Source organism: Staurois parvus, unplaced genomic scaffold, assembly GCF_062004578.1.
Source record: "Staurois parvus isolate SC_StPar_1 unplaced genomic scaffold, SC_StPar_1.0 ptg000249l, whole genome shotgun sequence".
Taxonomy (NCBI): Eukaryota; Metazoa; Chordata; class Amphibia; order Anura; family Ranidae; genus Staurois; species Staurois parvus.
This window is the reverse complement of record NW_028318045.1, coordinates 8,661,632-8,688,406: the sequence shown is the minus strand read 5'-3', so window position 1 is coordinate 8,688,406 and position 26,775 is coordinate 8,661,632. Positions and strand designations below refer to the sequence as shown.

The following is a 26,775-nucleotide window of genomic DNA, read 5'->3' as shown; positions in this document are numbered from 1 at the left end:
TTCAGTTTGTACATTTTGCAAATGTACAGTACACGCACATAAAGGTAGACATACACAATATGTCTGTACATATGTGGTTCCTCCAAATGATTATGTTTGGTATTTCCAGTGAAGGGTACTGTTAATTCTAGAGCATACAAAGACATTTTAGAGAACTGTACACTTTCAAGCTTGTATCAAGTTTGTGGAAGACCCTGTTCTGTTCCTGCATGACTGTGCCCCTGTGTACAAAGCCAGTTCCAAAAAGACATGGTTTGATGAGTATGGCACGGAGAAACTCGAGCGTCCTGCACAGAGACTGGACCTCAAGCCTACTGAATAGCTTTGGGATGAATTAGAACACCATTTGTCAGCCAGGTCTTCTCATTCAACAAGTACCAGACCTCACAAATGTTCTTTTGGCTGAATGGATATAAATTTCCGTAGACACTGAGTGGAGGCTTTTACAACTGCAAAGAGGGTAGGGACAGCTCCATATTAAGGTCCATGTTTTCAGAAAGGGATTTCTTGCATGCTTTTGCATATTTTAGTCCGTATATTTTTTCTCATTATCTACTTATTACATATGCAAGGCTTTGCTTCCTGCTGAAGTAGAATAATGACTTATTGGACCAGGCAGGACCTTCAGTGATGCAGGTTTATTAATAACAGTTGGGAACATACAAGATCACGTTCAAAACATAGGCACATGCAAGCCCAATTTATACAGTATCTTACAATGCAAGCATATTGGGTACAATATGATTGGATGCTAAAATTTACGTCATTGTAACTAACCACAAGGCTCCATGCACACTGGCTTAAAAACCGCTGCTTCTGCAGAGGTTTTGTGTTTTGCCTGTAGAAGCAGCTCAGTGTTATTCTATGTGTCCATACACATTAACAAGATTAGAGGCATATTTTAAGCTCAGCATTTAGAGACAGGATAAAAAACCCTTCTGTATTGGTTTTTGATTGGAGCTTTCTGGCAGAAAACACACTAAACTCTCCTAAACTTGTCTAAACGGTATACGAAAACGCTCTATATCAGCATTTCTTTTCTGCCAAGAGAATTGGCTTTTTTTTTTAAGACCAGTGTACATGGAGCCTTAATCTACCACCTGTCATACAACCAGACAAACATATTAATTCCCACAATTCCTATATGTTTATTACAATTATTTATACCTGTTTATGCTTATAGATTTACCCAGTTCAAATTCTTGTCTACAGAGAGTATGACACACAAGGTCCTTAAGTGCCTGGTCATATTGGTGTGATTTGGGAAATTGAAATCGCACCTGAAATCGCATCTAATGAATGTGAATGTTGATGTCTTAACATGTGCGATTTGCTGCAGCGTGATTTCTAAAGTAGTCCTTGCATTACTTTTTCTGCAGTTTTGTTGCGATTTCACATACCTAGAATACAATGGAAACCGCACTGCAAATTTCAAGATATCGTTGAAAATCTTCACAAGTAGCAATAAAGTCTTTAGAAAAGGCACCTGCAATCGCGCACAAATTTTTCAATTTTAAATCGCAGCGGTGATACTGGTGACTTGATCAAACTCTTCTTGTTTTGATAAGACTTCTCCTTCCCAAGGATATTAACATATTTCCAACTTGGAGAAACTTGGAGAACTTGAAAAAAAACCCTCTCTGTGTGTTAAATGTCTTATAAGTGTTTATCCATACAAAATAAATAAATAAATGCATTTAAAAAAAAAAAATATATATATATATATATATATATATATATCATATTGTATTTTCATGTTCAAGTATATTTCAAAGTATTGGTTAAGACACAGGCAGAATCTTATCTATGGACCTGTTGACTTAGTGTATATAGGTTTCCCATGTTACACGCTATTAATTTCAGGCAGACAGTCCCAAATTCTATTTCATTTTTTGTCAAGGTTGTTGTTCTTGGTAGTGGTCTAGAGTTCAACTTTAAATGTGGATTTTTTTTATAGTATGGAATAATATAGTAAACATTTCTAGAGACTAATAACTATTGTTTAATATTAAATTAATAATAATAATGATGACAGTACTGCTACTACTACAATATTAATATGAATAATAATTATGCTATCAATAACATATATGCAAATTTTTTTTATTGCTGATTATTGTCTAGGTTGTTTATGTACATACAGTCCTTTACCTTCTGAATTTTTACAGTCAGAACTGGGAAGAGGGGCACCCAGATAATGAGATTTATCTTTTGTAGCTGCCCTTTATAGGAGAAGTATGGGCTAGGTGGGTGCAGCATCTGTCTCCTGCCAGTTCTTCCTGAGAACTGAACGATCAAACACCGCTGATCACTCAGTTCTCCCCTCCACTCTGAGCAGAGAGCAGTGACTGTCAAACTCTGGCTCTCTTCTCTATCCCTACAGTGCTTACTGGAGTGCTGGGCTGTAGAGGGGGCAGGCTCAGGCTCTCAGCGGATCCCTGAGAGGCCAGGTGCCAGTCCAGGGTTCTGGATGGATCTTGACCATATGGTTGGGAATTTTACAGAACGCGGACAGGCTCTGTGACATCAGGAACAGCAGGCTTCAGCCTGCTGTCATCTGAAGACGGGTCAGAAAAAAATGCACACCTGTGATCCATAGCAAAAAAGCTTTGGCTACACCTCTCCTTTAATATATAAACATGGCAGGAGCTTCTCAGAACAGAATATGAGCAAAATTAAGAGCTTTTACATTTCTTTGTCTTTGAGCCATTCCTTTACTGTTTGTTCTATAGAACATTGCTGTGATGTTTTCATTGATACCCATATTAGCATAGCAGCCATTCCTGTACCCTCACTGATGTACATCTTTATTTACACCTTAGGGGAGTGAGGTCAAAATTCACACAACTTTCCCTTTGCAGAAAAACACCCTTTGTTGCAGGTATCATAAAAGGCAAAAAGCAATTCAAAGAGTGTGGGATTCTACATTTTACAGCCTAGAAATGGTAATCTAAAGTCAATGTTAACCTGAAGGTGTCCATAGTGTATGCATGTGAAAGTGGTGTTTTTGGTTTGTAGACTACCCTCTCATACCTTCTTTCTGGCACTCAGGGAATCAAGAATTTAAATAGGTAAAACCTTCACTTTATTAACTGTACCTGTAGCGGTTCGATAGTTCAGAAAACATTTTAAGTGCACTCTCGTTGGAATTTAAGTCATATGTTTTATTTTTTTTTTATTCAGGTTTTTCAGAATGGAAGCTTTCAAAGCACACTTGGTTACTTATACAATACTAGATCTAGTTATACACAAAACAGAAACAAAATATAAGGAGTTTATTTCTTATTATAGGGCAGTGGGCAAAGCCATGCAAATAATTGCTTTTTTTTCTGTGAGCCAACTTTGGGTGCTGAAGGATCTTGTCCTAATACTGCTTGCTGGCCATAATCAGTGTAACCATGGCATGGGGAGATCAAGTATCATCAGACAGGTTATGGTGAGATGGACTAAAAGGAACCAGAGAGCACTCAACTAAAACAGGGGAAGCATAGGAAAGCCTTTTTACTCTAAAGCCTAGTACACGTGATCAGAAAATCATACGAAAAATACCGCTTTTGAAATGATCGTACAATAATCTGGTCATTAGTACACAGCTTTTGTCTGAAAGGGACAAGCATTAACATTTTACTCGTACGATACCAGATCGTATGATTTTGATATAATCAGTGCAGTTTTCATGTGAAAATACAATACAACATATTACATCCCTTTACTTTAGTAACCTCTTCACTTTCAATATGAAACTAGCATACAAAAAAAAAACAAAAAACGAACCATCATTCGTCCAATATTCTCATCATGTGTATGAGGCGTAATGGGGGCTTTTTAGTTCCTTTTAGTTCGCCTTACCATAACCTGTATGGTTAAACTGTTAAACGAAGAGATAAGAAATACAATAAAGTACCCATTAATAGTTGTCGTAAAATTGAACAACATGTTTGAAGACAAGATGTCCTGGGATGTACATAACCTTTGATCAGAGGCCTGAAGGAAGCAGACGTCCTTGCCAGAGGTGACAGATCCAATCAACATTCCTAAAAAAAAAAGGGGGGGGCTGTTTTTTTTTTGTCCCTCTGACAATTTTTTTTTCCTCTAATGTATAGACCTCTAAAAAAATTGTACTATTTAATTACCAAAAGCGGTATATTACAGTAATTCCACCCAACCATTTAATTAATGCATTTGGCATTTCTGAAAATCCAGTGTAAAGTAAGAGCAGTTATTAAAAAAAGTGAATTTAACTTTTTTTTTACATATTAAAGTATCGTATATAAATACTAGCTAAATGACATTTACTTTTTTTTTTCATCAGAGTGCTGCAGTGCTGCTGCTTATTTGCAGACAGTTTCTATCTACAACCACAATAGCAACTGCTGCACGTAATTTCTCAGGATGGGTTTCCTGATGATGACAAGAGTGGAATGTGCCTATGCTTCATTGCTTCATTGAGGGCGCATGTGACAGGTGACCCATTTGGGGAATAGGGACAGAACATTGTCACCCTATAACAAGAAATAACTGAACAAGGAACTAAATGGAGGGATCACCACATAATATTTTAATAAAAGCTGCAGATTTCAAAATAATGAAAATCATATTAACATGTTAAAGCTTATATAAGACTTTATTGATCGAGTTTACATATAATTTTTTTAATAAATTCTTTATTTGTATTTACTTTTACAAAAAAGTAACAGAGATGGTAAACAGGACAAATAGAGAGGGTGAATCTCCCTAACGGGACACAGACAGCAATAAAAACTGAAGTGTTCTAATCCCCCTCAACTCTATCCAAATCTAAAAAAAAATTTTGTTTTCGTCCTAACTAGCCACCACATTATAAAGCTTGAAGTGGGCTTAAACTTTTAAAAGAATTAGGGAGATGTGATGACAAGTGCATTTTAAAATACAGGAGTCAAACCCATTTTCAAACATAGTTACAATTAAATGCTTAAATAAGAGTGCATTCTAAATTGTAAAACTCATTTATTCAAAAACACAGACAGGAATTGACATATTATTGGAAATTTTTTTATGCTGGTGTGATTGTAGTAAAGAATTTTAAAAAAGGTAATATAATATTCATACATTTTTCATGCTGTGGTCATTAAGTGATTCTCTGAGAATCCCAAAATAGAAGAGAACACAGTCCTTGGGATGCTGAGGAACTTACTGTCATAATGCAGATAAAAGCCCGGGTGAGCGAAAAAGAAAACAGTTTAAACAAAAACATGTTTAAAAAATGGAATTGTGGCCATGCATTTTCAAGTTTTTAAACATTCTTTTTTTTATTTTTTTAGATAAAGCTTCAGCCTGCCAAGCGGATTGTGTCTACTTTGAATTTGTTTATGGTTTCCTAGAAGACCTCTGATATACTCCCACACTCAAACACATTCTTGCGGATGAACTCACCAAATTGGCACAGGGGCACAGAAAGGGACTTATGGTGGAACTCAGCTATAACTTTCAGAACAGACAGATCTGAGTAAAGTCAGAAGTGAGAGAAAAAAACCTCTGAAATGGAAATGCTGTGCTCCTTCTTATACCCCTTTCGGAGGGATCATATGAAAATCTGATCGTTAGTACACAGCTTTCAACAGCCAATCATGACAGTTCATGTGACAATAGCCAAAGGAACAAGCACAAAAATTTTTCTTGTACGATAACTGCTTGAATGACTTTCATTTAATCAGTACTGTATTCATCTGAAAAAAATTGAGAGATGAAGAACACGCATGCTCAGAAACTAAAGAATACATTACAATACAATACAATGCATTAATCACTTCTGAAGTTGTAGTCTGTCGAATGAGAATTTTCAGGACTTTAGTAACCTCTTCATTTTCGATATGAGATTAGCATGCAACAAAAGACAAATGATAAGTCGTCCGATTACCTGATTGTGTGTACTAGGCATTTGGACATCTATAGAAACTGCTAACATTTCTTGTCTGTGGTTCACATGATGAATGTGCAATAATAAAGTCACAATGATATTTTTCACTTTCATAGCTTAACCCCACTCTTGGGTATCAACAGATACCAACAGGATTGCACCCAAATCTGAACATTTCAGTAAACAAAAAGTGTTCAGTAGAGTCGAGGTCAGGGCTCTGTTCAGGCTGCTCAACTTCCTTCACACCAAACTCATCAAACCATGTCTTAATGGAGCTTGCGTTGTGCACAGGGGGCACAGTTATTCTGGAAGAGTAATTCCCTAAATTTTTACCATAAAGTTGGAAGTGCCTAATTGTCTACAATATCTGTGTATGCTGAAGCATTAACCATACATTTCACTTGAAACTTGAAACCCCCTTGAACTCTTTTTGGCGGTTGTCCACATAACTTTGGCCATATTGTAAATAATGGGTCCTAGAGAGCAGAAATGATCCTTTACAAAATAACCATAAAGGAGGGGAGTCATTTACAAACCCTTCACTGAACCACAGATGGCACCCCGAGCCCTAAACTTGACAGCTAAGCCAGAGAACAACCAACTCCAAACTGTGTCCTTTGTAAGTAATTTAATGCTATGCAGAAATGGGGACATCATCAGAAAGAAGGCAAAGCTACAGCAAAGACGATCAGAAGAACTCCAAGAGGGAGCTTTCTCCAGGAAGCTATCCTTAGATATGATGTCCTCTACTCTCTTAAGACTCTATTTAAAATCTTCAGTTGAAGGTCTTCATATATTTTTTCCCTCTAGGGTTATAGTTTCACAGCCCTCTATTTTGAGAGTCATAGAATTCAAAACAAGTTCCTCCTACCATGCGCAACTGACAGTTTTGTGAATTACCTAAATGCCAAGAACACATTCTGCTCCTGTCAATCACCTTCCTCTCCTATACCTTAGGCAAGAACACGTATACACATCTACACCATAGAAGTCTCCCTTATGACCGTAGTCAGCTAATAATAGCATGTCCTTGTGAACGAAGCAGTTTAAATTTACTCCAGGGTCCTAGTCATCTAAATCTAATTTTAACCCCAAAACATGATCTGTATTTTGCCATGGTTAACAGACAGCTTTGCTCCTCTCTATAAAGTAAGGAGGCTAACAAATGGTATGTAAAGTGGTCAGACAGCCTGGTTCATTGTTAAATAAATAAACCTTTGAAAAGTATCTTTGCAATCCTTGTGTTGAAGTGTGTAAAGTTTAAGTAACTTCATGATTTTCACTCTCTATTATTCACTCTCTATAATTTGTTCTCCACTGTATTTGCATGTTATATATTAGTTGTTATTATTATTTATTTATTATTATGGGGGAAAACTACCCTTTTTAAGAAGTTTTCTGAGGCTACATTTACACGTGAATGTCTGTGTCTTCTGTCGTTTTTCACACTTCTTTTTGCATGTTTGTACAAGAGTTTTTCACAAGTTTTCAGGCTTGAGTGTTTTGATTTTAGTCAGTGGAAATGTAGTTATTAGGAGGAGAAAATTGCTTCACATATTTTCAGCCACTCTCATTGAAGTCTATTGGGGCCAAAAATGCATGATCATGCACCAAAGCAGCTCCTGTACTTTTCTGAAAATTGAAAGGATACCGCTAGATGTGAAGAGGCACAATAGAATAACATGGCATTCTGAGTGTTGAAGTGCTTCTTGAAACGTGCTTCAAATTGCTCAGATGTGAATAGGGGCTTAGAGTGGATATACAGAACCCAATATGCCGTAAGCTATACAGATAGGCCGATTTTGCTACTTAAAGTAGATCTAAACCCTAAAGCTATAAACCCAGGCTATACACGGATAGAAGATTGTTCAAAAAAACATTAATTTTTGATAAAGATTTATTGAACACCTGTGTGGTAATGCCATCATTGTATTGAAATGTTTTCCACGCTTGTTGACATATTATTGATCATTAACGACATAAACGGTACATTTTTTGTCAATCCATCACGCGATTCCAGGGTAACATTTAACGCACATGCGCTGTATATTTTTTCAAACTTTTTACAATTCCACTACTACTGTTCAGAAAATTGTTCGATTACGCAACAAAAATTCCGACATGACAGATCGTTCTTTTAGTATAAAACTTTGAATTTCCAGAATCGAAATGAGCCACTAACATTTTGAAAGTCAGATGATCGAGCTTATCAAACTTTTTTTGAACGATTTTCTATCCATGTATCGCCAGCTTAACTGAAAGACATTTCATTTGCTGAAGCACAGTGTAGCTTAAACAATTTATGTATTTTGGCAAAAAGTACTTGGTTTCGCCTTTTTTATCCTTTGTTGAATCTCAATGCTACTGAACTCCTGTGCCCTTCTGATAGCTACTTCATGTCTACATGCACTCCAGCAATGGCTGTAGGGCATTTGTCAGGGTGGGTTTCCTTATGGTGGCAACAGTCTCCAGTGGACACCATTGTGACAGGATGACAATGCAGGGGCACAATTGGGACACAGAGACAGAACATTGTTGCCCTAAAGCAGGAAATGCCCGAACAAGGACCTTTGTGGCAGGATTACCAAGGAATCATTTATCAAAAGCTACATATTTTAAAATATGTGAAAATAACTTTTGTGATAACATTAGTATGTTAACCCCTTGGCGCCGGCGCCTCCCGGCCCTTTAAGGCTTTCAGAAGCCAGGGGGTGGGATTTTAGGGTCATGTGACCGCCGTGATTCGCCGTCATGGCGGTCACATGATCAGGAAAGGTCCCAATCGAAAGAGGAGATTGGGACCTTTCCGTGAGTACTAGACGTGTGCTGGGAGTGTGCAGGGTGGCGCGCTCTCAGTACATATGTTTTTCTTAATTGCACGCAAATGTGCGGCCGTTCGACGTCAAGGCCCAGACGTCGGGAGGCCGCACATTTGCGTGCGGCCGGCGCAAAGAGATTAAACATTATAAAAGTATTCAGTAATTGGGTTTACATACAGTGCTTGAGTTTACATGCAAACTGTCTCTCATCTATAGCCGCCAGAGATTTGTTCTACCCATTCTCTACAGTTGGTAACATGTAGCAATCATTAGTGCTTTTGTTAGTATAATACAGTTGTGCTCAAATGTTTGCATACCCTGGCAGAAATTGTGAAATTTTGGCATTGATATTGAAAATATGACTGATCATGCCAAAAAAATGCTCTTTTATTGAAGGATGATGAATTGGCGTTTTGTGTGTCTGTACCAAGGCCAAACATTCCAGGGTATGTATGGATATGGCCATTTGGGTGATTTCTGTTATCATTATGATTTAAAAAGGAGCCAAACAACTATTTGATAATAAATGGCTTCATATGATCATCATCCTTCAATAAAAGAGCATATTTTTTGGCATGGTCAGTCATGTGACTGATGAAGTAGGAAATGTCATTGTACTAATGCACATCAGTTGCATATGATCATGTGTATTGTATATTGAACAATCATGTGCTATATATTTTTCCCTATTAAAGTGGTAGTAAACTCTTTTTTTAAATCTTTACCAACAGGAAAGCTTATAAAAAAGTTTAGGTAGGTAAAATGACTATCTCCTAAACGTGCACCATTTAGGAGATATTAGCACTTTTTGATAGCCGGTGCATGCGCTCTGAAGGAACGGAATATCCGTGCCATTCCTTCAGAGCACTGTGCCATGGCCCAGAACTCCCGCATGCTCAGGAGTGACATCATTGAAGCTCGGCCAGTCAGATGGCCAGAGCTCATGAATCCAAAAGGAAGGCTGGGTGAAGATAGAAGCCCTCTCAGTGGTGACAGCTCTCCGCTGGAGGGCTTCATTTTAAGGTAAGTCTTTCATAATGTGCTAGTATGCGATGCATATTAGCACATTATGACATTACCTTGCAGGGGAGTTTGGGTTTTTTTTTAACCTGCGGTTTACTACCCCTTTAAAGTTAAAATTTGCCAACATAGAACTCAGAGTCATACCACCCACTAATAAATTGGACCTATACTATAAATCCTTTACTATACTATTAATCCTTTACCTATACTACACATCTTTTCACAAGGTACACTCTAAAGTGCTGAGCAAACTGTTGGTGTTATATAAATCCTGTATAATAATAATAAGTAAGATAAGTTAAGGTGAGCTAGCCCACTAAATCTATAGAGATTTTTTTTTTTATTATGGCTAAACTTTAGCTGTAAAATGTTCTTGAGCTCTAGCCAGTGACTTTGCCAAGGCTGAGATGCTAACATTTGGTCTGCTGCAGGCAAAATTAATCATTTCTTCAATCTCCTTTGTAACTTTGTAGCAAGTCATAAAGTGAGAGTCTGCAGCAGGAGCTGATCTGTTTAGTGTATTTGTGAACACAGCCAAGAACTACACAGGCACCAGATTTCTATATCTGAGCCAGCATCTTAGTCCAGGAGGATGGTGACCCTAGATGCCTGAAGAAAGATGGCGGTGTCCTTCTGAGGAGAAAAGCACATGAATGCATTGTGGTGGGAAGTGCTTTGATCTCTGTGTGAGGTAATACAGTTGTGTTCAAAATAATAGCAGTCAGACATCACTAACTTGATCAATCAATCACTGTTTTTGGTAGAAATGATATTTCTACATGGCAAATAATTTACTAGCAGGTGTAGTAGAGTAATAGAAATCCAACAGACCCAACAGTCATGACATGCATGCTGCTGATTCTGTGTAATTGAATCATTAATTGAAAGGGGCATGTTCAAAATAATAGCAGTGTGGAGTTCTATTAGTGAGGTCATTCATTCTTTGAAAAACAGGTGGCAATTATTGCCCTTATTTAAGGAAGGAAGGCAGCAAATGTTGTACATGCTGGTTACAGTGCATTTCTCTCTGAAATTCTGAGGAAAATGAGTCGTTCCAGACATTGTTCAGAAGAACAGCGTACCTTGATTAAAAAGTTGATTGGAGAGGGGAAAACATATAAAGAAGTGCAGAAAATGAAAGGCTGCTCAGCTAAAATGATCGCAAATGCTTTAAAATGGCAACCAAAACCTGAAAGACGTGGAAGAAAGCAAAAAACTACCATTCGCATGGATAGAAGAATAGCCTAAATGGCAAGGACTCAGCCAACAATCAGCTCCAGGAAGATCAAAGAAGGTCTAAAGTTACCTGTGAGTACTGTTACAATTAGAAGACGCCTATGTGAAGCCAAGCTATCTGCAAGAAGCCCCCGCAAAGTCCCACTGTTGAAAAAAAGACATGTGCTGAAGAGGTTACAATTTGCCAAAGAGCACATTGACTGGCCTAAAGAGAAATGGCACAGCATTTTGTGGACTGATGAAAGTAAGATTGTTCTTTTTGGGTCTAGTGGCTGGAGACAGTTTGTCAGATGACCCCCAAACACTGAATTCAAGCCACAGTACACTGTGAAGACAGTGAAGCATGGTTGCACAAGCATCATGATATGGGGATGTTTCTCATACTACGGTGTTGGGCCTATTTATCGCATACCAGGGATCATGGATCAGTTTGAATACATCAGAATACTTGAAGAGGTCATGCTGCCTTATGCTGAAGAGGAAATGCCCTTGAAATGGTTGTTCCAACAAGACAACGACCCCAAACACACCAGTAAACGTGCAACATCTTGGTTCGAGACCAACAAGATTGACGTTATGGAGTGGCCAGCCCAATCCCCGGATCTTAATCCAATAGAAAACTTGTGGGGTGACATCAAAAATGCAGTTTCTGAGGCAAAACCAAGAAATAGAGAAGAACTGTGGAATGTAGTCCAATCATCCTGGGCTGGAATACCTGATCACAGGTGCCAGAGGTTGGTTGACTCCATGCAACACAGATGTACAGCAGTTCTCAGAAACAGTGCTTATACAACTAAATATTCATTAAGTGATTCAAAGGAAAGCAAAATCTTCAAACATTTTTCAGTTTATATAGTGAATGTTTGAGTTTGTAAAGAAGAATACAAACACTGCTATTTTTTTGAACAGTCTAATATTCACTTTTCTTCAATTTTTTTAGAGGAACAACACAAATTTGATATATTTTTCTTCATGTTTTGATTTGGAATAGAATGTGTAGTGTTCCCAATGCATTTGTGTGTATGGCAATAAAAGCTATTAGAAGGATTTTGAGCTTTATTCACTAATTTCAACACACTGCTATTATTTTGAACACAACTGTATATACCTGGAAGTGTAATACACTTGCACATTATTTAGCATTAAAAATATATCTAATGCTAGGTCCAATTTGAGATGCTCCCTAATCTCAAGGTCTGGGCTACTGTAGATCTTCAAACCTCCAGTGATCACATTAGTCACTCAAAGCTTACGTCTAATATAGTAATTGATGTTCTGTGCAACACATATAATGCAGCAATTGTTGTCAGAAGCACTTTGTGCCAAATTCTCTGCATCTCCAATAATTGAGTAAGTGGTTTATTTTAGACATGGGTGAAATTGTACTCGCTCATTTTTCTATTTCTCTGGCTTATGGAGGATGACTTTCTGAAATGACATTATGACGGCCATACCTTGTAATGAAGACATACAGGCGAGGTCTAGCATGAATATTTTATGCTGGCATTAAATTACTGTACTGTGCATTGCTACTTATTTCCTCATTCCAGTATACGGGGAGAGGCATGAGTAATGAAACCATGGCATGCCTGACCTGACTGCAGATTCAGGTTTATGGTGACCCTCCTCACCATCACTATATCAGGGTCACATTACCTCAGTCTAAAACCAGAATTCTCAGCGCTGATATAAACATATCGAGCTGAGTGAAGAACAACCCTTGGTACACATAACTGTCAAATGTCTGCATAGTAATATTGAATGATTTGTTACAGGCCAGGAATTGACAGTGGACCATATGGGTCCAGTCCTGAGCTTGAAAGACTGTCATGGGTTCATCAGGTATCACCATTGCTTTTTCTCCTCTAAGATACAAGAGCATTGTGTCGCAAGTACTTAAGGCCTCATTCACATGAGCACGTGAACCTGTACAGCCATGCTGATGGCATGCCCAGAAAGGACAGATAAAGCTGCATGTAGCCAGTCTGTCCAAACCAACAGCATGAAATATTCATGCAAACCCCTGCTTGTAAACTTGTGTGGGTCCAATGCATGGCTCAGAATGCAGACAGACTGCATTCGGAGCCGTGGATCAATCCCACATAGATGTATATGCGGGAATGTGCCTGAAGATCCATGCAGCCATCAGTCTGTCATTGATTTGAACAGGCTGGATGCATGCACTGTTGCACAGTGCAGCCACGTAAAGCCATTTTTTTTCCTTTTGGATAAATCAGATGTGCTCTTGAGGTTAAACAAAATAAATACAGTATATATGCTCACCTCTGTGTCAGGGCAGGAGCTGTGGAATGGACAGGCAGGCCTAATGGCAGGGTCACGCACCGACTGACGACAACTACCACCCACAGACCGGAGTCCCTCAGGGTGCGGAGTCTAAGTCCCAGGCTGCCCCTCACCAGGGCCCCTGATGGTGGGGATGGACTTGACGCAGCCAGGGACCAGGTCCTCTCCTGTTACAAGAGGAAGATTCCACAAAATGTCTCTAACATCTAAATTGTCCCTAGTAGGGATGAATATTTCTGCTTAGGTTCAGTTTGAGAACACTTTCTGCCACTGTGAGACCACCCCTTTATAGAAATGGGCTGGGTTGTCTACTCTAGTTATTATTATTATTATACAGTATTTATATAGGGTATGCTCAGCTCAGGGTATGCTCAGCGCTGTACAGTAGCAGTTCAAAGTATTGGCCCTAGTGACTTAGCTGACCAGTGGAAAGGGCTGTTCAGTGCATTTTGTTCCTTAATTCGAGTGGCCAGCCTGCTGGGTTTTAGGCCAAAAGTTCATTATATGTGAACCCTAGGCTTTGGAGACGCTACTGAGGGTACAGAGCACAGTGGCATACCTATACCAGCAACTAATTGATTGATGCATACCTGGTGGGATCAAGGTTGCCCCTTCCACTTGCTGTGGAGCGATACTCAGCGCACACACATTGGGACTTTACTATACAGCCAGATTATATGTCCATATAGGTTTACACACTACTGTCACTGCTACAGAGGGACTTTCTGGGGGACCTGGCTCATTCTAATAGGACAGGGGGACTTAGGGATTACAGGGAGGGGTGGGTTGGTTGGCCTCCGGATCTCTGGAGTGGAGTGGGGCTTGTGGGGGTGCTGGGGTTGACCTGGGGAAGAGGGGGGTGTGGGATGGTATTGGGGAATTGGTGAGGGGTAGAGGGTTGGGAGTTGTGGATAGGAACAGGGTACATGCATTGTATGATTATATGATACAGTGAATATAAAAAGTCTACACACCACTGTTAAAATGTCAGGTTTCTGTGATGTAAAAAAATGAGATAAATCATTTCAGAACTTTTTCCACTTTTAACGTAACCTATAAACTGTACAACTCAGTTGAACAACAAACTGAAATATTTTAGGTGGAGGGAAGTAAAAAACATTAAAATAATTTGGTTGCATAAGTGTGCACGCCCTTAAACTAATACTTTGTTGAAGTACCTTTTGATTTTATTCCAGCACTCAGTCTTTTTGGGTATAAGTCTATCAGCATGGCACATTTTGACTCGGCAATAATTGCCCACTCTTCCTTGCAAAAACATTCCAAATCTGTCAGATTGTGAGGACATCTCCTGTGCATTGCCCTCTTTAGATCACCCCACAGATTTTTGATCGGATTCAGGTCTGGGCTCTGGCTGGGCCATTCCAAAACTTTAATCTTCTTCTGGTGAAGCCATTCTTTTGTTGATTTGGATGTATTCTTTGGGTTGTTGTCATGCTGAAAGATGAAGTTCCTCCTCATGTTCAGCTTTCTAGCAGGAGCTTTTGTGCCAATACTGTTTATAATTCCCCCAGTTCCAGCTGAAGAAAAACAGCCCCAAAGCATGATGTTGCCACCACCATGCTTCACTGTGGGTATGGCGTTCTTTTGGTGATGTGTAGTGTTGTTTTTGCGCCAAACATATCTTTTGGAATTATGGTCAAAAAGTTCAACCTTGGTTTCATCAGACCATAACACATTTTCCCACATGCTTTTGGGAGACTTCAGATGTGTTTTTGCAAAATTTAGCCGGTCTTGGATGTTTCTCTTCATCAGAAAAGGCTTTCACCTTGCCACTTTACCCCATAGCCCAGACATATTAGGGATATGGGAGATTGTTGTCACATGTACCACACAGCCAGTACTTGCCAGATTATCCTGTTGCTGTAGGCCTCTTGGCAGCATCCCAGGCCAGTGTTCTTCTCTTTTCATCAATTTTGGTGGGACGCCCAGTTCTTGGTAATGTCACTGTTGCACCATATTTACTCCACTTGATGACTGTTTTCACTGTCTTCCATAGTATATTTAATGCCTTGGAAATTATTTTGTACCCTTCTTCTGACTGATACCTTTTTAACAATGAGATCTCTCTGATGCTTTGGAAGCTCTCTGCGAACCATAGCATTTGCTGTAGGATGAGACTAAGAAAATGTCAGGCAAGACCTACTAGAACAGCTGAATTTTATTTGGGGCTTTAAATGATGGCAGGTGTATACTGACTCCTATTTAACATGATTTTGAATGTGATTGATTAATTCTGAACACAGCTACATGCCTAGTTATAAGAGAGTGTGCACACTTATGCAACCACATTATTTTAGTTTTTTATGTTTACTTCCCCCCTAAAAGATTTCAGTTTGTTTTTCAATTGAGTTGTACAGTTTATAGGTCACATTAAAGGTGGAAAAATTTCTGAAATGATTTATCTTTGTAACATTTTTTTACGTCACAGAAACCTGACATTTTAACAGGGGTGTGTAGACTTTTTATATCCACTGTATGTGTTTTTACATTATTATGTCTATAATAAAAATATATACTGCTGTAGTAGCCTTGGAGGTGCTATATCCTTTTTTGGTGTCCTCTCTGTAGGGTAGTGCTACACTATTTAAATTTATTCCAGGTGCTAAGAAGGTGTTGAACCTGGAGTCTTAAAGTACATCTAAGACCTCATGCATACTAGGCATTTAGCCCATGTATGTCAAATCTTGGAGGCACAAGTGGAGTGTTCAGCCCCACTGCCAGCAGCCTTTCAATTCTATGACAGCTTGAAATAAGTGACGCCTGGATGCAGTGCCACATGAGTGTAGGGACATTGACTCAGATAGCATAAATCATGGGTCTCCAAACTATGGCCCTCCAGCTGCTGAAGTACTACAAATCTCATCATGCCTCTGCCTCTCAGAGTCTTGCCTGTGGCTGTCAGAGTCTTGCAAGGCCTCATGGGATTTGCAGTTCCTCAACACTTGGAGGGCCATAGTTTGGAGACCCCTGGCATAAATCATGAATTCAGGAGCAATGCAGCATCGCTGCCATACCATCACAGGAAGCTGCGTTGGGTGGACTTCACTGACAAGATTAACAGATATTTGTGACACTTTTCAGGAAAACTAAAAGAAAACAGTAAGAGCAGACGCATTTATAATTAGATGCTGCGGCACATTTTTTTTTTAATGGGAGGTTTTAGTTCTTCTTTGGCACAAAAGCACAGAAACACACTTTGCTAACTTCACTAAGGAGTTTATTTAAAAAGCAGCACTCTGGCCCTATGGCTGCTTTAAAACAAAAAACACTCCACACATTTTGGGAGTCTTTTTTTTTTTTCAGGTTTGACTGGAGCGACTTCAATCCCATCTCCTTATGGTAGATCAAAACCATAATTGGCTGTGATTGGTTGTCATAGTGGTCACATGACCAGAAGCTCCTGATCACGAGCATAGATCAGGAGCTGCCTTTGACAGCACACAGTGAGCATGCTTTCAGCACAGAAAAGTCGTTCCCCATGGACATATATGTGTGGTGGTTTGGCATTAAGCCCACTTGCCCAGCCACCATATATGTAAGGCTGGAGTGAAAAGATGAATTGCTTTGTGTTTTTGACAAAAAAATGGAATTGAAAGTTTGAATGGTCAGTTTAAGGGATGTCAGGGCTTGCTGCTGGTATCTGTCCAATATCTAGAGGTTGTTTTAGGCTGGACTGACCCTTTAACTACATTGGCGTACAATTTAGGAGTACTGGTCCTTTAATCTGAATGGCACTTAAAGCCTACAAGGGGTTTTGACCGTTGTAATCTCTGTTGTGGGGTTGAGCCTGGGGACACTGATTATCTGGGATCACAGACACAATACAAATGACCTCTCGCTGATCTCATGGACTGAGGTCACCAAGCCGTTTACCCGCTGCCCGAGCCAAATCCCCTACAGTATTAGCTCCAGTGACACTATTTTTCCTCGGAAACAAAACAGCTCAAAGCAGAACTACTATAGGACACATAAAGGAACCAGTTACAACGGGCTTATGAAAGAATCCAAACATTAGGTCCTAAATTATTATACTTTTCCAAACTTTCTTATAAGTCCAATTAACTTCCTTATTTATTTATTTATTTTTATTTAGCATGCCTGGGAAGGACTTATGCTGAAGGCCACCATACCCAGGGTTCAACTTTCTTTTGTTTAACCTGTGGGCTGAATAAGAGCAAATTAACCGATTACCCCATCCACACTGACAGGAATCTACACTGCTAACTATTGTATTCAAGCAACCTGGGCTTCCTGAATACAATGGCACTGCCAAACAATCTGGCCAAACCAAACATCTGATAGGATGGAGTCACTGTTTGGCCAATCATTCTCCTTGCAGGGCCACCCACAGCTATACATTTTCAGAGGCAAAATTGGAGTTGTCTATGGGGCCTTAAAAGTTAAAGTTACAAGGCCTTTGAAGTCCGTGTTGTAAGCCAAGTGCCTTAAAGTAGAACTGAGACCTCCTATCCTTTATAGCCAATGAAGCCGCCATCTTAGCCTCTGTTTGATCTGCAATTGTCATGGTGTTGCACATGTGATCAGCTAAGACACCAGCCATTTTAAAGCTTGACAGTTTGGTTGAGAGCTAACATAAGTGCACTAGTAATCACAACCATAACATCATATGGTTTTGGGAAACAGTTAAATCTTTGGGTTTAGTCCTCTTTTAACTCATGCTAATTACATATGCTGTCTTCTAGCTCCTGAGTAATCATAACATCATCTATCCTAAAATCCTATATAGCAGGGGTAGGCAACCTTAAAGAGATGGAGATCTACCTGAACAACATGAGAGAAGTCAAAGATCACCAGGCCCAGTGTTGCCCTGATTTAAACCTAGCCATCATATCGCCATCTCTCGACCTGTCAACACACTTGGATCACTTTTCAGAAGAGCAGCAGTGCCTGCTACACTTGTGAATGAGTCCTTAGTTGCATCTGGCAATGGCACCCTTAGGGCTCATTCACATGTAAAGTTGGGGAGTGGTAAAACCCAGCGGTTGAGTCGTGGTTTTACCGCCTCCCAGCCCCTACCCCCTTTAGCTGCTGAGGCAGCAGCCAAAGGGGGAACACATGCCACAGCAGGAATTAAACCCTCTGCTGCTTTTGGTGGGTGCTACCGCCTGCCAATCATGACCCATTTAAGTAAATGGGGACACTCTGCAAGCACCCCGCAACTTTGTACTTATTTGGGGTCCAAGGGGTTAAAGCAGGTGGTGAGAAAGCAACTGATTTAACCCCCTGTTTGCTGTACTGTACAAGTTGCAGGTCACTTGCAGAGCAGCCCCATTCACTTGAAGGGGTCATGCTTGGCAAGTGCTACACCCACCAACCATGACTGGGCGTAAAACTCCTGCTGTAGCTGTGACATGTGTACACCCCTAGTCACTGCACCTAAACGAGTTGCAGTTGGGGTGGTAAAAGCACATCTTAGTTATGGGGTTTTACCACCCCTCAAAGTGCAAATGTAAATTAAACCTTACTGTTCTGAGCTCCCTATAAGGCTGCTTTTACAATGATGTGTTGAGGTTTACCTGCACCGTGGGTGCAGCACAGTGCATCTGCAACTTTTCTGGGTTAGCTGCACTTTGCCATAGACTTCTATTATATCCTGCAGGTGTGATGCACTTTTTGAAAGCGCACAAAAACTCCTCGAGTTTTTGTGCACATTCAGAAAGTGCGCCAAACTTGTAGGATATAATAGAAGTCTATAGCTAAGCACAGCAAAACCCGCAACAAATATTAGACCTGCGGTATGGGTAAACCGCAGCGCATCAGTGTGAAAGCAGCCCTATACTATTATGACCAGTGTATTGCTTCACACTGACCTGAAGATCTCTTCTTTCCTGCTGCTAGTACCACTCTGGAGACTGCTAGCCGGGATAAGAGGTGGAGTGTAGTTGGTATCACTCCATATGGGACAGGAGCCGGCACTACAGAGGAGGCATCGGCTTATGCAGCTTTTGCTTCTTACTACAGCTCCAACTTTACAACTAGTTCCTTTGCATTGCACTCTGTTTGATGCTCTGGGATAGTAGGTCAGCGAGCCCAGACCGCGATCTACCAGTCACCTGACCAAGATCTACAGGTAGATTGTAATCTACTGGTTGCTGACCCCCCATGATAGATGTTGTCCTTTGTATCTCTTTATGGGAAGATTTCCCCTGATTCTAGTCAGGACAAGAAAGTGACTGAAATATTTCCAGGAGGGACGCAGCCAAAAAAACCCAAAACACATTAAAGTGAGGATGGGTTAGAATTTCTGACAATTTTCTTATTGCTGTCTTTCTACCTTTCTTTTCCAGGTGACAGCCCCCCCCCCCCCCCCATTACTTGTAGGGGTGATATAGGGACAGAATGTGAGGAAAAAGGCTTCACAATAGAATTACTAAAAAAAGACAAATTACAGAGATTTTAAGCTCTAATTGATACATTCTAACTTAGCCATGGTGTGGCAATTATAGTGTAGATACCTGTGGCCAGGATCCCAGGTGTTCAGATCAGTGCAGGGGTGGACTGACAACTCATGGGGCCCCTGGGAAATAGGGGATCATGGGGCCCCTGTGTCCTTGCCCAAACTACAAAAATCCTATGAAAAAGGTACCAGGGGCATCTCATGGGGCCCCCTACTGACCCCAGGCCCTCGGGCAGTGCCCGTGTTTCCAAATGGTCAGTCCGACCCTGGATCAGTGGCAGTGATTCAGCTGCCACACAACGCAGTGACAGCTGAAAAGAACCAGGGCTGTCCGTGGCTGTAACCATGTACCTGCATGTATCCACACATCCACCAGTGACCTGTGTTTAGGGACAGGCATCCGACCCTGGACGTAGACACATTGCTTCCAGGGCCAGCTATCTACCCTAACTGCAGGTAACCACTGGGATCATACCTGCAAGTAGCTGCAGTATATTTGCTGTACCATAGCAGATTTTGGACATGTTAATGAGGCCTAACACATCCCTACTCTATCCAAAACTAACCAAGAAACTCTTGTCTATCCTACTGAGCAGTGGTCTCAGAAGTGAGGTCTGCAGGCCAAATGCGGCCCTTTGACTTTATTCAATCCTTGGGACGATATTTCTCCCACTTGGGAATAAAGTGCAGCGCTAATAATTAAATGGAAGATCTGCAAAAATAGCAATAAAGTGCAACATTAAATGTAATATTGGTAAAATGTAATATCAAAGTCACAAACTGAACAACAAAACTATAAAACTATTTCTCCCACTGACACAAATGATGAGGCACCATTTCTTCAATTGGCATCAACAGTGGGGCGTTATTCTTCCCACTGACACCACCATTGGGGCAATATTCCTCCCACCGACACCAACAATGAAATGTAATTACTCCTACAAAAACAATTGAGCACTATTCCTCCCACTTACAGCAACGATTGAGCACTATTCCTCCCACTTACAGCAACGATTGAGCACTATTCCTCCCACTTACAGCAACGATTGAGCACTATTCCTCCCACTTACACCAACGATTGAGCACTATTCCTCCCACTTACACCAACGATTGAGCACTATTTCTCCTACTAACACCAACGATTGCACACTTTTCCTCCCACTTACAACCAACGATTGAGCACCATTCCTCCCACTTACACCAACAATTGAGCACCATTCCTTCCACTTACACCAAGGATTGAGCACCATTCCTCCCACTTACACCAACGATTGAGCACCATTCCTCCCACTTACACCAACTATTGAGCACCATTCCTTCCACTTACACCAAGGATTGAGCACCATTCCTCCCACTTACACCAACGATTGAGCACTATTCCTCCAACTTACACCAACGATTGAACACTTTTCCTCCTACTTACACCAACGATTGAGCACCATTCCTCCCACTTACACCAATGACTAAGCACTATTCCTCCTACTTACACCAACGATTGAGCACTATTCCTCCCACTTACACCAACGATTGAGCACTATTCCTCCCACTTACACCAACGATTGAACACTTTTCCTCCCACTTACACAAACGATTGAACACTTTTCCTCCCACTTACACCAACGATTGAACACTTTTCCTCCCACTTACACCAACGACTGAACACTATTCCCCCCACTTACACCAACTATTGAGCACTATTTCTCCCACTGATACCAACAATGGGGAACTATTCCTTCTACTAATACCAACAATGGCGCCCTATTCCTTTCACTGATACCAATAATGGGGCACTATTCCTTCTCCTCCTGACCACAGGCACTGTGTAGTTTTACTCCCACTGACCACAAAGCCTGAAATATTTTCTATTCCCACTGCCCACCTAAAATCTGAAGGACAGCAAACTGGTCCTTTGTTTAGAAAGTTTGGAGACCCTTGCCATTGACTATGACATAATTCAAAAGCCTGTGCAAAAATGAAACAACCAAAATATGTGGTAGATACTTAGTGTAGCATTGTTTTTTGTTATCGTTCATTGGAAAACTAGCCAGAAAAGCAGAGATACACTTAGAAAAGTCTTCAGTGGAACAGACAGAAGAGAACTACACATAAAATAGGCCACAAGACACCAGTAACATAGCTTAGTGCAAACGTCTCCATGAAATCCTTTTTATACGTAGTGTTTTTGCAAGAATGACCTAAAGACGCCAAGCTGCAATCCCAGAGGCTGCTAAGAGATGTATGCATAGAAGCATGTGTTCTCCCAGACTGCAGGAGCTGACGTTGCAAATAGCAGACAAGTCAGGCCTACAGCTACAGATTCTTCCGCCTATGCTTCAGCACTGGTCTTTGTCACTGGCTGCTGTCATGCAATAATGTCATGGACATTCTGTCACACTACAGGAAGTGGCGGATAATCCCATCCCCTGCCAGTAGACTGAAAACCCAACAACATTCTAAAACACAGGATAGATAGATAGATAGATAGATAGATAGATAGATAGATAGATAGATAGATAGATAGATAGATCTAAAGATAAAAAAGGATAGATAGATAGATAGATAGATAGATAGATAGATAGATAGATAGATAGATAGATTGATGTATTTTGCTATATCTCTAAGAATATACAGTGGGTACACCATGTAATATTAATATATACTAATACATTTTAATTACTTCAAAAATAAAATAATAAGTATCCACGTAGACATATCATTTTACACTCATTTTAAAAAGGTAAAGTACACGATCAGATATGATTAACATTCCCACATCAGTATCGTCCCACATACTGTAAATACCATAAAGTGTGATGATTTAGAAAATTCAGAAACAAAATCCTGTCTGCAGCATGCACTGATATCACAAAACACCTTTCACTATTGATGGGTAATGGATTTGTCCCCTTCACTGGACAGCTGGCAATAATGGGTGTTCATACATATGCATGTGGGCAAATGTGAGGGAGGGGTCTGTTATTGTTGCCGGTTCTGGCTCATCGATTTTCTGATAAAAGGCAGAGTCCGGCTACTAAGGCACAACAATGGGGGAGTGATGTCAGACAAGCATTTCATACACCTGCAGAGTGACAGGACCTAGACACTCCTTTTGTGAGAAGCACAGTCTGTTTTGGGCCTTTGTCTGCACTTCCCTGTAGCTACAAGATATCTGTAAATTTTGGTTTGGGCAAAAAAACCTGCTTGGGCAAAGTGTAGCCAGCTCTATGCTTGACGAAGAACTACAAGTCTTAGAATGATAGCATGCTGGGACTTTTAGTTCCTTGATGGTTATAGAAATGCTTTTCATCCAAGTCTGAAACCACAACAACACAGGAGAAGGCAGCAACAAGAAGCAGAGATATTATAAATCCACCAGTAAAGACAGAAGGTCTAGTTCAAAGAGGACCATGCTAAGCATCCAGGAAGGCAAGAGTGCATCTAGACATAGGTCTAGAAAAACAAAATGACCAATACAAGGGTGCAGCAAAAAATCAACGGTCCACTACAGAGATGGTCCCAAAGACAGGGGAGTCTACTTTTAGGAAAACCTTTACAGTGGTCAATGAGAAAGTCACTGGTTTTCTACAGAGACAGTCCCAAAGACAGGGGAGTCTACTTCTAGGAAGACTATTATAATGGTCAAGTAAGAATATCACTGACCCCTACAGAGGTTGGTTGCTGAGAAAAGTCTGCATCAGGCCTTAAAGCCTTGGTGCTCTAAATGTAGGTTGAGAACCCAAGATTGCACCATCCAGTTAAGGTCATGATAAAGTTTAGGGTCTGTACCAAATATACAGTGGAAGAAGTCACCTGGTTAGGACTTCTAAGGGAGTTTATGCCTTGTAGATTCTGGAAGATGTCTAAGAATCACCCCCTATCAAAAGACTGTGGAGGTCCTTTATTGGGGCCTGGCACCAAGAGATTGGGATCTCACCCCAAGTTTTCACCTGAAGGAGATGGTACAGACCCCCTACTAGGCTTTGTCCACTGTAGGCATTTGCAAAGAGCCTTTTCCTGGTGTCTGTCCCTATAAGAAGAAAGCAGTGGTTCTCTATAAATATCTGTCTTCAGGAGATGTTAGGTCTCAAGAAGTTTGTCCACCAGAAGGTAGTGTTAGTAGTTCTCTAGAGGAGTCTTGTCTCAAGGAGGAGATGACAATTCTCCTCAACAGGAGTCTTCCCCAGGTGCAGACAGTAGTGGTCTTTGAAGGGGTTATCCCCAAGTTGGAAGAAGAAGTTGGCCTTTACAGGAGTCTGCTCCCAAGTGGAGGTAATAGTTGTCTTCTACAGGGGCCTGCCCCCAGGTAGACCTTGCAGTGCTCTTTTACAGGGTTCTGTCCCCAGGCAGGCAGCAGTGGTCTTTTACAGCTGGAGGTAGAAGTTGCCTTCTACATGGGTCAGCTCCCAGGTGCAGCTAGTAGTTGTCTTCTACAGGGTGCTGCACCTAGGTGGAGGTGGTAGTTGTCTTCTACAGGGTTCTGCCCCCATGTGGAGTTAGCAGTGGTTTTCTACAGAAGTCTACCTCCATATGGATTTAGTAGTGACCTTGTAAAGGAGTCTGCCCCCAGGTTGAAGTAGTAGTGGTCCTTTACAGAGTACGTGCCCAGGTGAAAATAATAGCGGTCCTTTAAAGAGTCTGTCCCCAGGTGAAGATAGCAGTAGTACTTTACAATGTCTGCCCCAGGGTGGAGGAATCAGCGGTCCTTTACAGGAGTCTGCCCCTAGGTGGAGGTAGTAGTGGTCCTCTACAGGAGTCAGCCCCTAGATGGAGGTAGTAGTGGTCCTTTACAGGAGTCTGCCCCTAGGTGGAGGTAGTAGTGGTCCTCTACAGGAGTCTGCCCCTAGGTGGAGGTAGTAGTGGTCCCCTACAGGAGTCAGCCCCTAGGTGAAGGTAGCAGTGGTCCTCTACAGGACTCTGACTCCCGAAGGAGATGCTGTGCCCTGCATCCAGGGGAAATATTCTAGGAATTTCTCCATCACTACTACCCATGGCTTCTAACATCTTCACAAGCTTGGAGACCCCATAGCCCCCAACCCCAGCCCATGACACTGACCTCCTTGAGTTGCTCCAGCTCCTGCTTCAGAGTGTCATACTCTGCCTCCAGTTCATCATACTGCTGCTTCAAGGAGAGCTTCTCTTCCAGCACCACCAGCCCATACTCTGCAGCCTGGATCTTCTCCTGGGTGGTCTCGCTCAGCTCCTTGGTCAACCTCTCAATCTCAGCCTTGTAATCCTCCACAGTCTGCGGTATCTCCTCAGCAGCCATAGTCCCTTGTGCTGGGAGTGAGACTGGAGGGACAGATGGGTGGGGAGGGGAGACACACAGAGGAAGGGGGATGAGCAGGGATGAGGTGGGAGGCTGCTGGATGGGTACCAGCGAAGGATCACACACAGCTCTGCAGCATCATGGCATGTAGAGGCAGCAACCTGCTCTGCCCATCTCCTGGGCCCCTCCACCTGCCCCGGGTACCCCCTCCTTCCCACCCCGCATGGACCACTCTCCGCTATTCTGCTTATTCATAGAGGAGACTGAAGAGGAGGCAGCGCCATCCCTACCCGGCCGCGTCACTGCAGTGTGAACTTTCCACCCGCTCCCCCCGCCACCGGCTCACAAGTGATGCAGTCTGCCAGCAGCGGGCACCCACTACACTGGACCGGGCAGGGCACATGTCAGCGAATGGGGGGAGGTAGAGGTGTCAGGATGAATATAGGATGGAGGAAGGGGTGGCAGGTGGGGGGGTCTGTGATACAAATAATAAAATAGGCCATTCATTCTCTTTCAATGGCCTTTCTGTGTATCCCTCCTTGTGTCTGTGCATTCCATACCATTCCATACCATTCCATCTATCTTTTATAAGCTATAAACATATCAATTTGTCTATTATTATCCTTCTATCTACCCATCTATATATTTATCCATCTATTTCCCCGGCAATTTGTCTGTCTCTATTCATCAAACAATCAATCAATCTATCTATCTATCTATCTATCTATCTATCTATCTATCTATCTATCTATCTGTCTATCTACCTACCTACCTACCTATCTATCTATCTTTCCATCCATTCTCTCTCTATCTGTCTATCTATCTATCTATCTTTTATAATCTATCAACCTATCCATTTGTCAATTTGTCTATATTTATCTATATGTGGGTTAATATATCTATCCATCTCTGCCCCCCCCCCCAGCAATTTGTCTATTTGTCTCTATTGATCAATCAATCTATCCATTATCAACCTATCCATTATCTATCTATCTATCTATCTATCTATCTATCTATCTATCTATCTATCTATCTATCTATCTATCTATCCATCCTTGTATTTAGTTATTGTGACCAACAACACTACCATCAGTCCCTCCCCTCAAGCCAGTGTACTAGGTGTCATCCTAGACTCCAATCTGTCCTTCGAGCCCCGAGTCCAATCGCTGACTAACTCATGTAGACTTCACCTCCACAACATCTCCAAAATACATCCGTTCCTAACCTCGGAAACCACTAAGCAACTCATTCACTCCCTTATTATTTCACAACTTGACTACTGTAACTCCCTCCTCATCGGCTTACCTCACCGCAGGCTATCCCAGCTTCAGTCCATCTTGAATGCTGTGGCCAGACTCATCCACCTCACAAACCGCTCCGTATCCATCACCCCTCTCTGCCAATCCCTCCACTGGCTTCCGATTGCCCAACGGATAAAATTCAAAATGCTAACATTGACGTACAAAGCTGTTCATAATACTGCCCCAAACTACATCACTGATCTGGTATCCAAATACCACCCAAAACGTACTGTCCGCTCCTCACAAGACCTCCTACTCTTTAGTTCCCTGGTCTCCTCCTCCCATGCCCGCCTCCAAGACTTCTCCAGGGCTTCCCCCATCCTCTGGAACTCTCTACCCCAATCCATCAGACTATCACCTACTCTCCTCACCCTGAAAACCTATCTCCTCAGGGAAGCCTACCCCGCCCTCAGCTAATTACTGAACTCCTCCACTCTGCCTACCACTCCATCCCCCACAGTTATTTCCTCCTGTACCACTATCCCCTCCCT

At 41.4% G+C, this 26,775-nt stretch overlaps 1 protein-coding gene across 7 annotated transcripts in view; it reads right to left on the bottom strand.

Moving 5' to 3' along the window:
• Window positions 1-25,209, bottom strand: part of BICD1 (BICD cargo adaptor 1) — a 274,101-nt gene extending 248,892 nt beyond the window's left edge. For 4 of the 7 annotated variants that reach the window (XM_089680737.1, XM_089680738.1, XM_089680735.1 and 1 more), the window contains exon 1: window positions 24,771-25,209. In XM_089680737.1, coding sequence (XP_089536863.1) covers window positions 24,771-24,983 — 213 coding nt within the window. In that variant the 5' untranslated portion in view covers window positions 24,984-25,209. The remainder of the gene's footprint in view (window positions 1-24,770) is intronic. The other 3 variants (XM_089680740.1, XM_089680741.1, XM_089680739.1) reach the window with 1 other exon arrangement.
• Between the last annotated feature and the right edge of the window lie 1,566 nt (window positions 25,210-26,775).